We start from the raw sequence: 13130 nt of genomic DNA, 5'->3' as shown, positions 1-13130 counted from the left end.
AACTACACAGTAGGATGGAGTACACAGGAAGAGGCAATGGGGGCTTGTAAGAAAGGTACGGCAGTAATCATGGGTGATTTTAATTTACACAAACACGTACTGGATGAATCAGATCGGCAAAGGTAGCCTGGAAGATGGGTTCATAGAGTTTTTACGGATCGATTTCTTAGAGCAGCATATTCTAGAGCCAACCAGAGAACAGGCTATACTAGATATGGTTGTGTGCAATGAGGCAGAGTTAATTAATGACCTTATGGTAAAGGAGCTTCTAGGTACCAGTGATCATAACATGATTGGATTTCACATTAGGTTTGAGAGTAAGAAGTGTGGATTTAAGACTAGCATCTTAAATTTGAAAAATTTAAATTTGAACTCTGGCTTCGAAGAAGAGTCATATTGGACTCGAAATGTTAACTCTTTTTCTCCCTCCATAGATGAGGCCTGCTGGGTTTTTCCGGCACCTTCTGTTTATATTTCAGATCTCCAGCAACTGCAGTATTTTGCTCTTATTATCAGATCAGCCATGATCTTATTGGATGGCAGAGCAGGCTTTAGGGGCCGAATGGCCTACTCCTGCTCCCAATTCTTGTGTTCTAGAAATTTTAAATTGCCTCCCTCAAAAAGTTATGGATGCCGAGACAATTGAAGCTTTCAAGACTGAGATCGATTGATTTTTTGTTGGTCAGGGTATCAAGAGACATGGAGCAAAGGCAAAATGGAGTTGCGGGATAGATCAGCCATAACTGAATGGCAGAGCAGGCTTGAGGGGCTGAATGATCGACCCCTGGGGCTGTATATTACGGCTCCACCACGCGCGCACCCCCCCCCCCGCCAAAACAAAGTTGGGGGGACGCCGACTCACTGTGTGCCAGCCTGCCCCGCAGCTATAACGCACTGCGGGTGAAATTGCCTGCCGAGGGACTTCTGCCCCTCACTTGGGGGGGGGTGGGGGGGGGGTGGGGGGGAGAGAGTGGGAGTCCCATCCTCGGGAACTGCCAGCCAATCGGATTGGCCAGCAGCTCCAGCAGTCCGGGCTGCACCAAGAACACAAGAAACCAGTCCCAAGGAGAAGGCCTAATGGATCGTGGGGCGATGTATGTCCAGGGTATTGGGCAGGAAGGGTTCGGCTAGTTTAGGGAGTGGGGTGGTGGGTTTTGGCAAGTAGGTGGGTAGGAATAAAGGGCGGTTACATTCGTAGGGGGACTGCCCCCATGCACAAAGGGCACCCCCGAAGATGGAGCCTCATCCCCACTTCCTTCCCACCCTTTTAAAAAGCATTTTCGAAAACGGCTTGCCCACCACAGCTCGACTGCCCTTGCCAACCAGGCTATGGCGTGGGCAGTGTATTATTGGGGGTCAATTGACTTGTTAATAAGCTCAGTTGACCCTTTATTATTTTTTGCCAGCTGCCAATTTCGGCATCCACCCACCTACCGTGTTATGGGGATGAGTTCGGGGGTGGGCAGGAAGGTTGGCCCCTGCCCTATTTTACGCAGCTTCCTCCCGAAAACATGCCTGGTGGGGGCACGTAAAATTCAGCCCCTGATCTGATGCGCCTATATTCAAGAACAGGTTCACTTGTTATTAAGGACCTGAGTGTTTCTTTCCCGGTGTAGATTGTGGTCGCTGCCTCTTTGCTTTCCTGCTGTTGTTTTCCTTTAAACAGTGATTGATTCGTCCCCTGTGATGCCAGAATGCTCAGTAGAAACCTTTCCCTCTTTGACCATGTTACTGCCTGGCACTGCAGCCAGTGTTCCTGTATCATCCACTTTACAGTACGTTTGAAATGAAGGTTTAAAATAAACCATTTTTATTTCCCACATTTGAAAAATTTTAGCAGGAGGCCAGGTAGCAAAGTGGAAAAGTGTTACAGAGAAAACCAAGCAGCAGAGAAGGAGGCCACTCGGCCCATTATGTCTGTGCTGGCTCTCTGAAAGAACTACCAAATGGACAATAATTAACAATTACTAATTAGCTGATGGGGATGGCTGAAGAATTCACAACGTCTTGATTTTAGACTGTCTGATGAGAAAGAGATACACTGTTTTGGAGGAGAGTGAGAAGATATGTTAGCAGGGTTATTTAGTTATGTATAGTCCCTCCTCATTCTGATATATGCTTGTTAATACATTAGAAATGGTCCCATTCTTACCCTTCCCCACAATTTTGACGAGTGAGGCTAGTTATTTTGTTGTTTGTTGTTTTCCCTCTGCTCCAAATCCCTCCTGATATTAAGCAGCTGATTGACCTTGGGGTTCAGTTCCACAAACAGCAGTCACATTTTAGTATTTCACCCAAGGTGGGAACGTCTTTCTGGGAGCCGAGCTAAGGGGCACTGGGCAAACAGTTCGGCCAACTGCACCTGTTCACACAGAAACAGGAGACTTGGCTGACCTTCCTCCCTCTTGTTGAAAGGCTCTGATGCCAGTCATTGTAACTTTTCCCCCTGATGATTTATGTTGAGGCTGGATTTAATGGCATTCTTTTGAAAAAAAAACGATTTTGGCCCAGAAATGTTTTGGGAAAGTAATGCTGATCTTCATATTAGTGTGTAAGAAGCCAACAGTTTGTGGCAAGGACGAGATACCCCACGTTCCAAATCATGAAACAATACCTCCCTTGTGAGTTTCAAGAAATTGCTGCATGTGCACCTTAAATATAAAATTAAAGTCAACATGTAAAGTTACTTCACAACATAAGGACCCTTGTTAATGAGGAGATTCACATTCCTGAAACACCTGAACTCTCCAGCTCAGAAAGGGAACAATGGATTTTGTGTTCCCTTCTATCCTTCAAACACAAATTCACTAATTACTCAGGTTGGACTGGTAAACTATATTGTGAACAAAAATAAATTAGGATAGGTGGAGTGTGTTTTGAGGGAAAAAAAGAGGAGAGACAGGTGTAGAACTGGAGAGGAAGCTGAAGACGGGACCGCTCGTGACGGGTAAGCAGGAGGGCAGAATTGGAGGAGCGCAAAGATTTTTTAAATTCATTCACGGGATGTGGGCTTCACTGGCTGGGCCAGCATTTATTGCCCATCCCTAGTTACGCTTGAGAAGGTGGTGATGAGCTGCCTTTTTGAACCGCTGTAGTTCGTTTGGTGTGGGCACACCCACAGTGCTGTTAGCGAGGGAGTTCCAGGATTTTGACCCAGCGACAGTGAAGGAACGACAATATATTTCCAAGTCAGGATGGTGAGTGACTTGAAGGGGAACCAGGGAGAGAGAGAAACAGAGTTAGCGGCTGGGATTTTCCAGTCCCATCCATCGTGGAACCTGGAATGTCTGCCCGAAGTCAACAGGCCTTTGGCTGGTCCGTCAAATTTTCCTGGAAAATCCAGGCTGACGTTTCGGGTCTGTGCCCTTCCATCAGAACTGGGAAAGGTTGGAAATTTAATCAGTTTCGAGCAAATAAAAAGAGGTCAGATGGGAAGAAGAATCGAAGGGAGGGTCTCTGATAGGGTAGAGGGCAAGACAGATTAAATGGCAAAAGGTTACAAGCCAAAGGGAGGAGCGATGGGATAAGTAAGAATGTGTCTAGATGAGGTGTGAATGGCAGGATAGTCGTCATCTGAATGGAAAGTAAATGGATTGAGAAAGAAACAAGAAGAAAAGGCCCAACCAGCAAAAAAATACACGAGATAAATTGGGGGCAGAGGTTTTAATTTAGAATTGTTGAAGTCGGTGTTGGGTCCGGAACGCTGTAAAGTGCCCAGTCAAAAGATAGGCCACGATTTTCCCCTTGGCGATTTGGGGACGGGGCCCACTCGCCGAGGGGAAAATGACGCAGGATGACGTTGGGAGGAACCCCTTTAAATTTTTAGGAAGGCGGGTGGACAGCGAAATCAGCTGTCCGCCCGCCGACCTGTCAATGGCCAATTAAGGCCATTGACAGGCTAGTTAAGATCATTAAAGACCTGCCCGTCCAAGCTTAAGGCTGGAGGACAGGCCAGGAGCCCCAGCGGGCTCCAGATTATTCATGAAACTTCATCCACTGGCGGGATGAAGCTTCATGTCCGTTTTTAAAAAAATTTAATAAACTTTATGTGTTTCTTATTGACATGTCCCATCTCGTGTGACATTATCACATGAGGGGGACATGTTAATAATTTTAATATTCCTCTATTTTTTGACTTTTCTTACCTGTCAGTAATCTCCCTGAGACAGGACTTTGCCTCAGGGAGCAGAGCGCACTTTCGTGCGCATGCGTGAAAGAGCGCACTTTGACCGTCCTCCCGTCGGGCAGGCCGCTGGACGGACCTTAATTGACCCACCCACTCAAAATGGCGGCCGTCCCCATTTCGGCGGCGGGGGTCTGCTGTCCGCCCGCCGCTGAGCCGGTGGGGCCCGCCCACCATCCGAGGGCAAAATTCTGCCCCATGAGGTGCTGTTCCTCAGGCTTGTGATGAGCTGCATCGGAACATCATGAGACGCCTTGCTCTTGCATAACCCGGGCCTGGTGCGGTATTGCTGGCTGCCTTCGCTTTTAAGGCCAATGGTAATGGCCCCGGCAAAATTAAATTAATTAAATTCCCCTGGCATCTTCAGAGGAAATCCTCTTGTCTTGTTTTAACAAATGCAGCGCGTCCGTCAAAGGGAAAGGAAAAAAATTGCTGGAAGCAATGCAGTTTGATGGTAACATAAGATGTAGGTACTTTCTACATGCTAAACAAGGTTTCACAATGTCGACAGCATATTAAACATGTAATCTGTGCAGCGCTCATCTCCACCCGTGCTGCTGCGGTGTTTTTTTTAAATGTTTTGCTAGCTGTTTAAAAAAAAAAATACACCTCATTTTTTAAGTGCTCAAGGAGACATCTAAAATGCATCTTGCTCACATTAATTATTCAGGGCTATGCAGGGAGCCTTGTGTTCAGACTAGACCACTGAGTCTCCTAGCCTTGCCGTGATTAAATTCTGATTATGCTTCACGAGAGTGTGGCTTGTGTCCTTGAGGATTTGGCTGTGCAAACGCAGAGCTGTAATACTTTAATTCATCGGTAAGACACAGATCCCCTATGAGAGCTTCAGACTTTAAAACCAAAAGAAAATAATTAAGTTTGACATCCTCTCCTGCACATTTGGATCTTTAAACCAAGCAAAACTTTTCATTTACTGTCTCCTTCAGTTTGAATAAAAAAGTTTCTCATAAACAACGACATTAAAACAGAGCCTGCCCGGGAGTTAAAGAGACCCATTCCTTCATGGGCAAGTGTTTTACCAAATTATTACCCACATCGCTCCTGTTTACGAGGGAGCGCATCTTGATGTAAGGCACTGATTTTCAAAACTGGGAGTTCCAAAACTCCAGGTGGAATTTCGGGGCTCAGCAAAGTTAGTCACCCTCTGGTCTGATCTCCAGCTTAGTAGCTCATCTATGTTGGCAGATTTTGCCCAAGGAGCCAAGGCCCAGCTTTTGTGGCAGTCAAGATTCATGGACCTCCCCCCACCCCCTGTCCCACTGCCACCCACTAAGGTCGGCATCACAACTCTGGTTGGGTGTATCTCTGGAGCCTTCAGCACATGACACCTTGAACCAGCCAACCCTCACTCTCCCACCACTGGTAACATCTTCCAAGCACACTGCCTTCCTCCACTAATGGGGAAGACATCAGGCTCTTTGTTAGCCAATTGCATTTGCCTTGACTGTTCGTTTTGTTTCCCCCAATTCCATTATTTTCGTATCTAATGGGTCAAAGCAAATGAAAAAAAAGATACAATATTGTTGAACGCCCCACAGATCTTTCTCCTGGGGTGCCTACAGCTGCATCCTGGAGATTAATCTTCAACTTCCGGAGACTCCTGGCAAGGTTTAGTGAAAACGTGAAGATTCTCCTAGTGCATGAAAATCTGAATATTCCACCAATTGTAGGAGTTCTACATGCACTGAGAAAATCAAGGACAGTGGACACCAGCAATAAAGCTACCACAGGCTAATTAGATGCTCTTAAATAATCAAATAACAGGGGGAAAAAAACCGTCAAGGCCTTAATTTAAAAAATCTCATCCTTGTTTTCAAATCTCTCCATAGCTTCGCACCTCTCTATTTCCAGAACCTCCTCCCTACAACCCTCTGAAATCTTTGCCTCTTCCAATTCTGCCCTCCTTCTTGTGCATCATTGGTGGTCATGCCTTCAGCTCCCTTAACCCCAGTGAATTGTGTTTGTGTTTATTTTTAAAGAAAATCTCTTTGGGACAATTCCCTTATAACTTCTGGGCTCTCATCTATCTTGGTCTTTATTTTTAATATCCTGATGAAGTCAACAGAAAGGGTGCAACACCTGTAAAGTTTGTACTTTGATGTGTTTTGCCACAGGCACATTTGCTTCCAATGGTTATCTCCAAGAGAAGTACAAATTACTCCTGGATATTAAACTTTAAAAATTCTTACAACAATTGCATTTATAGAGCACTTCAATTTGGTAAACCATTCCAAGGCATTTCACAGGAGGGTTATCGAACAAAATTTGACATTGAGCCAGATAAAGAGATATTAGGAGAGGCAGAGTGTGTTTTGAAGGAAAAGAGGAGAGAGAGGTGTAGAACAGGAGAGGTTTAGGGAGAGAATTCCATATTTAGGGCTGAGGGAACATGACCACCAATGATGCACAAGAAGGAGGGCAGAATTGGAAGAGGCAAAGATTTCAGAGGGTTGTAGGGCTGGAGGAGGTTCTGGAAATAGAGAGGTGCGAGGCTATGGAGAGATTTGAAAACAAGGATGAGATTTTTGAAATTAATGCCTTGATGTTTTTTTTCCCCTGCTATTTGATTATTTAAGAGCATCTAATTAGCCTGTGGTAGCTTTATTGCTGGTGTCCACTGACCTTGGACTTTCTCAGTGCATGTAGAACTCCTACATTGGCGGAATACTCAGATTGTCATGCACTAGGAGAATCTTCACGTTTTCACTGATCTGTGGTAGTCACTTGACTGTGTGATTTGTTTAAGTTGAAATTTGTAGAATTGGGGTAGATGTATTTTGAACAGTGAGCATTTGTTACTTTTTGTGCTCCTGGAGATGAGGAAGGTGAGTACTGCAAAGTGCAGATCAGTTCGACAAGACAAACAATATGGTGGCTTCACTAATTTTATTAATTACAGTTCAACTAGCTACACACTCTAAGAAGTCGGTAAGGGAAAAGAGTGGGTTGGGAAAACAGCAACTCATGGGTTGGATCTCTTTTTTTTACTCCTGTACTGGCATTTTCCCCTTAACGCAGTCCTTTATATACCCCCATCTCCATGACTGGTACATCTTCTGCCCTCAGCCCAGCCATGACACTGTAGTCCCTTTAATCCATTAATAGACATGCTTCCATCTTTTCTCTGACTCCATCTGATTCCATCTCTGACTCCTTTCAGCAGCTTCCCGGCAAAAACATCTTAAAACAATCTACAGTAACAAAAACAGAAAGTGCTGGAAAAACTCAGCAGGTCTGGCAGCAGCTGAGGAGAGAGAAAAACAGAGTTAACATTTTGAGTCTGTATGACCCTTCTTCAGAGCAGTAAGGCAGTTTGGCATTAGAGAAATGGAAGACCCTTTTACTTTTCTTCTAAATTAAAGGTGCCACTCAGTACTCCTAGGTTCAGAACAGCATGGAGCAGGATAACCAATCATTAGGGGAGGTGGTGGCATAGTGGTATCGTCATTGGACTGGTAATCCAGACCCTAGGGTAATGCTCTGGGGACCTGAGTTTGAATCACGCTACACCAGATGGTGGAATTTGAATTCAATAAAAGCCTGGAAATAAAAGCCTGATGATGACCATGAAACCATTGTCAATTGTCGTAAAAACCCATCTGGTTCACTAATGCCCTTTAGGGAAGGAAATCTGCCATCCTTACCTGATCTGGCCTACATGTGACTCCAGATCCACAGCAATGTGGTTGACTCTCAAATGCCCTCTGAACAAAGGAAATTAGGGATGGGCAATAAATGTTGGCCTAGCCAGTGACAACCACATCCCACAAACAAGTAAAAAAAAAATTTTGGCCGCTCTTGATTAAAATAAGTCAGTGCCAAGTGATGGAAAATATTGTGGCAGTTTTATGTTGCTGGTCAATGGGAGTGAGAGGCTTCTTTGCAAATGCCCCAAATACACTTCTTTCAGACTCCTTACTTCAACTCTGTCTTAGATTCAAACTTGGGTTTCTGAAAATTCAGTCTTTCAAATCTCAGTTGTAAACTGTTTCCTCATCATAAAATATAGCAATTGTCAAGAAACAGTTAAACAGTTACGCCAAATTCGCTCCTTAAAAACATTAAATTAATGAAGGCAAGGGACTGAGGTACTGAGTGAAGTTAAATGTCCCTTGTTAAATCTACCGACCAATTCATTATGCTTCTTTCTTTCCAGTTCCTCCCTTAATCCAGCCTTTTGAGTTCCCGCCAGCCTCAATAGGACAGCTCCTCTACATCCCCTGCGTGGTATCGTCAGGTGACATGCCCATTCGTATCACCTGGAGAAAAGACGGTCAGCTGATTCTCTCTGGGTCGGGGGTCACCATCGAAACCAAAGAATTCATGAGCTCCTTGCAGATCTCCAGCGTGTCCCTGAAACACAACGGTAATTACACCTGCATTGCCAGCAACGAGGCAGCGACAGTCATGAGAGAGCGACGACTCATTGTACGAGGTGAGAAGCTCCCAAGGCACTTATTCATTGCCCGTATTTTTTTTGGCTTTATGGGTGGAATTTTTCGTCCTGTGGGTGGGCGGGCGTGTGCCCGACCCGAAAGGGAGTGAAATGGCGGGCGATGACGCTGGCTGAGTGTCCCGACGTCATCGCGCACTCTTAAGTGAGAGAGGCGGCCATGCGCCCGCCGACAGATAAGTTGTCTATTAAGCCCCTTAAGTAATTAAGCTGCTTTTTTCGCTGCCCGCTCAACCGTTCAATTGGGCGGGCGAAAAGGCCAAGCGGCCTTTGTATTTTAAACGAAACCTCATCCACCGGTGGGGTGGGGTTTCCAACAGTTACTAAACAAAAGTTAAATATTTTTAACGTCTTTTTTCACATGTCCCTCTTCGTGTGACTGAGTCACATGTGGGGACATGATTATATCATATGTAAAAAGTTTACTTTTCATTTTAAGGTCCTTCAGCTCCCTGAGGCAGCTCTGTGCCTTTAGGGAGCTGTCAGTGCCCCCCCGGCACTTGCATTCCTCCCGCAACCCCCCCAGCCCCACCCCGGCAGTGCTGAGGCCTGCCTTTCATGCCGGCTGGCCTTTAATTGGCCAGCCAGTGTGAAATCGCGATCGGAGCCCACGCGATGAGGGGATAATCCTGCCCTCCGACCTTTTGTTCTGATTAACTGTCCTAAATATCTTTAAAGTCAAGTTCTGGTGGCAACCTTCTGAAAATGTGGAGCCAGGCCGCTGGGATGGCAGGATCTATTCAATCCATTTTCACTGGGGAAGTTGTTGAGGTGACCTTTCAGTCTCTGATCCAAAAGATCCACTAAAGGCCGTGCGTTAAATAGGTGTTTGTGGGATCTTGCTATGTGTAAATTGGCTGCCACATTTACCTACAATGCAACAGTAATCACACTTCAGTAGTAGCTGTTTTCCTGAGAATACAGTTTTTTGGTGTCAACTATTGGTTAAGCAATAAATATTGACCAGGACCAGTCCGCTGCTCACCTGTGAATCATGTCATGGGATCCTTGACCTCCACCAGAATGGCCTTAATTTAATGTCTCATCGAAGAGGCATCGCCTGTGACAACGTAGCACTCCCTCAGCGCTGCACAGAAATGCCAGTCTCGCCGATATTTGCAAATCCTGCAGTGGGATTTGAACCCGCAACCCTCTGACTCAGAGAGGAAAGTGCCAGCACCTGAGCCACAGCCAACTCACTTATATGAATAGAATGTGCGTGATGGCTATTTTTATAACCATTTTAGGGCACCAGTGTCTCTCAATCCAGTACATGGTTGCAGGTGAATTATTCTCTTGGTCAATGTGCTGCGCCCAAGAAAAATGTTCGTCCATAAGAAAAGTCAAAGAAACCATTTTGAGCATTGAAGCTCACATTTGCCACCACAACACCCCACTCCCTTTTTGATCAACCCTAATTTTTAACATTGACCCAATTATTGTAATTTATTTTTCTATTTCCCAGTGCCGCCTCGTTTTGTGGTTCAGCCCAATAACCAGGACGGGATCTATGGAAAGGCTGGAGTTCTAAACTGCTCAGTAGATGGATATCCTCCTCCCAAGGTCATGTGGAAGCATGCTAAAGGTATGACCCTGCTACTCATAAACTTACTCCTCATTGTTTCCCTAGTCGGGGCGCTGGTGGGTATTGGTACAAATCCAGACTGTGGTTAGAACGTAACATTTGACGGATCGCAACTTTAACTGACCTTGTTCAAGGAATCACAGAATTGTTACAGTGTAGAAGGAGGCCACTCTGCCCATCGTGTCTGCACCGGCTCTCTGAGCATTTTAACTTAGTGTCAATTTCCTGCCTTTTCCCCCTAACCCTGCACATTGTTTCTATTTAGATAATCATCCAATACCCTCTTGAATGTCTCAATTGAACCTGCCTCCACCACAATTACAGGCAGTGCATCCTGAACCCTAACTACTCGCTGTGTCAAAAAGTTTTTTCTCACCTCGCATTTGCTTTAAAGCTGTGCCCTCTGGTTCTTGATCCATTTACGAGTGGGAACTATTTCTCCCTAACTACTCTGTCCGGACCCCTCATGATTTTGATAACTTCTATTAAGTCTCCTCATAGCCTTCTCCTATCCAAGGAAAACAGTCCCAGCTTCTCCAATCTTTCCTCATAACTGAAGTTTCTCATCCCTGGAACCATTCTCGTAAACCTCTTCTGCACTCTCTCCAATGCGTTCACATCCTTCCTATAGTGTGACGCCTAGAACTGTTCACAATACTCCAGCTGAGGTCTAAACAGTGTCTAATATAAGTTCATCATAACCTCCCTGCCCTTGTACTCTATGCCCCTATTAATGAAGCCTAGAATTCTGTATGCTTTAGAAACTGCTCTCTCTACCTGTCCTGCCACCTTTAATGACTTATGTACATACACACCCGGGTCTCTGAGTGTAATTGCAGGGCAAATCTTTACAGCCCTTTTTGAAGTTCATTGCATAAACTTCCTCCTCCAGCTGCCCTACCACTGGTCGTCCAACATGTCAATCCTCATTGTTCATTACCTGATTGGATGATTCTTGACTATTTATCGATACTGACCTCCAAAATGTTTATAATTAATAAGAAAAAGTATTGAAAGAAGATTTTTTTTTTTTCTTAACAGCTATTATCTTCCCTCTGGGTTGTAAACAGCAGTGTTCTGTAAATAACTTTAAATGTCTGCAAGACATTTCTGGAGAGTTGGCAGCTCTACCCTGTGCAATCTTGCTCAATGTTTATCTTTAAAGGATCTTGCTGGGGAACCTGCATGGAAATCAGTTTCAGGATCAATTTCTTATGAAATGCAAGACTGGTTTCCTATATACAGATAATTGCATTCTCCTACCTTAGCAGCACCTGAGAATATTGACTCATACTGATGTACAGCTCTTTAATCATCTTAGACACCTCAAAACCCTTCAAAAGGGATAAAAGAGAGAGATCCTGTTTGTAGCCTCAGTGGAAATGCTGATATGACAGTTTAACTGGGGATACATATGCAGTAGCTTCAATTAAAATCCTTTTAACGGGTGACTATCCATGACGTACTGCACGGTAAAAGTGTAACCCTTAAGTGCCACATACACTGTCGCCATGTGACGCCATTGATCAACATGAAAGGCTCCATCACGTTTTGCCCTTATTACAATGGAGGATAGGCATCTCTCCTCGCTGACTGCAGTAGTTACTGGCTACCCTCACCAGCTTCAGCCTAAGCCACAGCTGAAGCCACAAAGCAATCTGAAAAGCCATAGCTGAGAGCTGGGTGTTGTGAGTACCCAGACCAGTCATTTGGACCAGCCAAGATTTTCTCAAGAGAATTACTACCCTAATGATTAGAGTTACCAACCTGACACAAATAAAGACTCCGCTCCACAAAACCCAATTCCATAACGGCTAAGAATAAAGGGATGATCAAATCGACAGAGAAGCATTGTGAACTCCTTTCCCCTGCCACTCTCTTTAATTCATCGCCTTCACCAAGTTTGATAAACACGGATGTGTGGGTTAAGATTATCACAGATACGAATGGGAAATGTGTTTTTTTTAAAATGCCGAACAAACTTTTTAAAATGCACTCTACAATCAAAGGTAATAACCGATTCGAGTCGCGACTATATATGGAGAGAACATCCGTAATCTATTTTTTTTAACATAAGGATAAACTTAAGTTTGTTGCGGTAAAAATTAAACAGGCTTGCTTGTGTTGCTTTTGTCCAAATCATGCTTGTTATAAGGTAAAGGCACAGGAGCATTTCCAGTCCTGCGATGTACTTTGTTGACGCAGAAATTTCAGGGCGGGAGATGCTGCTACTTTTTAAAAACTCATTACGTTTGTATTCCAGTGGTGGTGACAAGTAATGCTCACCCGAGCACCTTCATGATTAAGCATGTTCATTTGGGTCTCAGTGGGATTAATGTATATGTCATTTCTCACTAACCCTCTGAATTCAATGATTTATTACTGACTTCATCCTTTGCAGGAAGCGGAAATCCTCAGCAGTATCACCCAGTACCACTGACAGGCCGAATTCAGATCCTGGCAAATGGTTCCTTGTTGATTCGCCATGTCTTGGAAGAAGACATTGGGTATTATCTTTGCCAGGCGAGCAATGGTGTTGGCACAGACATCAGCAAGTCCATGTTTCTTACAGTAAAGAGTAAGTACCTTAATTTGCATTCGTTTCTAGACTACATTTTCAGGAAAGCCTAATTGAAATCCGTAGGCCTGAACCGTACATTCGCCAGGTGCGCACGATCGACAGGCTCGGAGGAGGGCTCGAAAAGCACTCCTCCCGCGATTGGCCCCTGACCGCAATTTCACGCGGCTGGCCAATTAACAGCGAGCGGGCGGGCACCAACAAAAGCGAGGGTGAGGGTGGGCACTTCCAGTGAGCTCCCTGAAGGCTGCTGCGGCTGCAGACCTGGAGAGATCAAACGGCAAGAAAAAAATACACCAAACTTTGTCTA

At 44.9% G+C, this 13130-nt stretch overlaps 1 protein-coding gene across 1 annotated transcript in view; it reads left to right on the top strand.

Annotated features, from left to right (window-relative positions):
• Positions 1 to 13130, top strand: part of dscaml1 (Down syndrome cell adhesion molecule like 1) — a 462975-nt gene that overhangs the window by 292797 nt on the left and 157048 nt on the right. The window contains exons 8-10 of the mRNA XM_078532812.1: positions 8361 to 8639; positions 10123 to 10242; positions 12644 to 12820. Of these exons, the coding sequence (XP_078388938.1) occupies positions 8361 to 8639; positions 10123 to 10242; positions 12644 to 12820 (576 nt within the window). The remainder of the gene's footprint in view (positions 1 to 8360; positions 8640 to 10122; positions 10243 to 12643; positions 12821 to 13130) is intronic.

This window comes from Cetorhinus maximus, chromosome 2, assembly GCF_964194155.1.
Source record: "Cetorhinus maximus chromosome 2, sCetMax3.hap1.1, whole genome shotgun sequence".
NCBI classification, from domain to species: Eukaryota; Metazoa; Chordata; class Chondrichthyes; order Lamniformes; family Cetorhinidae; genus Cetorhinus; species Cetorhinus maximus.
The sequence above is the reverse complement of the archived record's forward strand: the minus strand, read 5'-3'. Positions and strand labels throughout refer to the sequence as shown.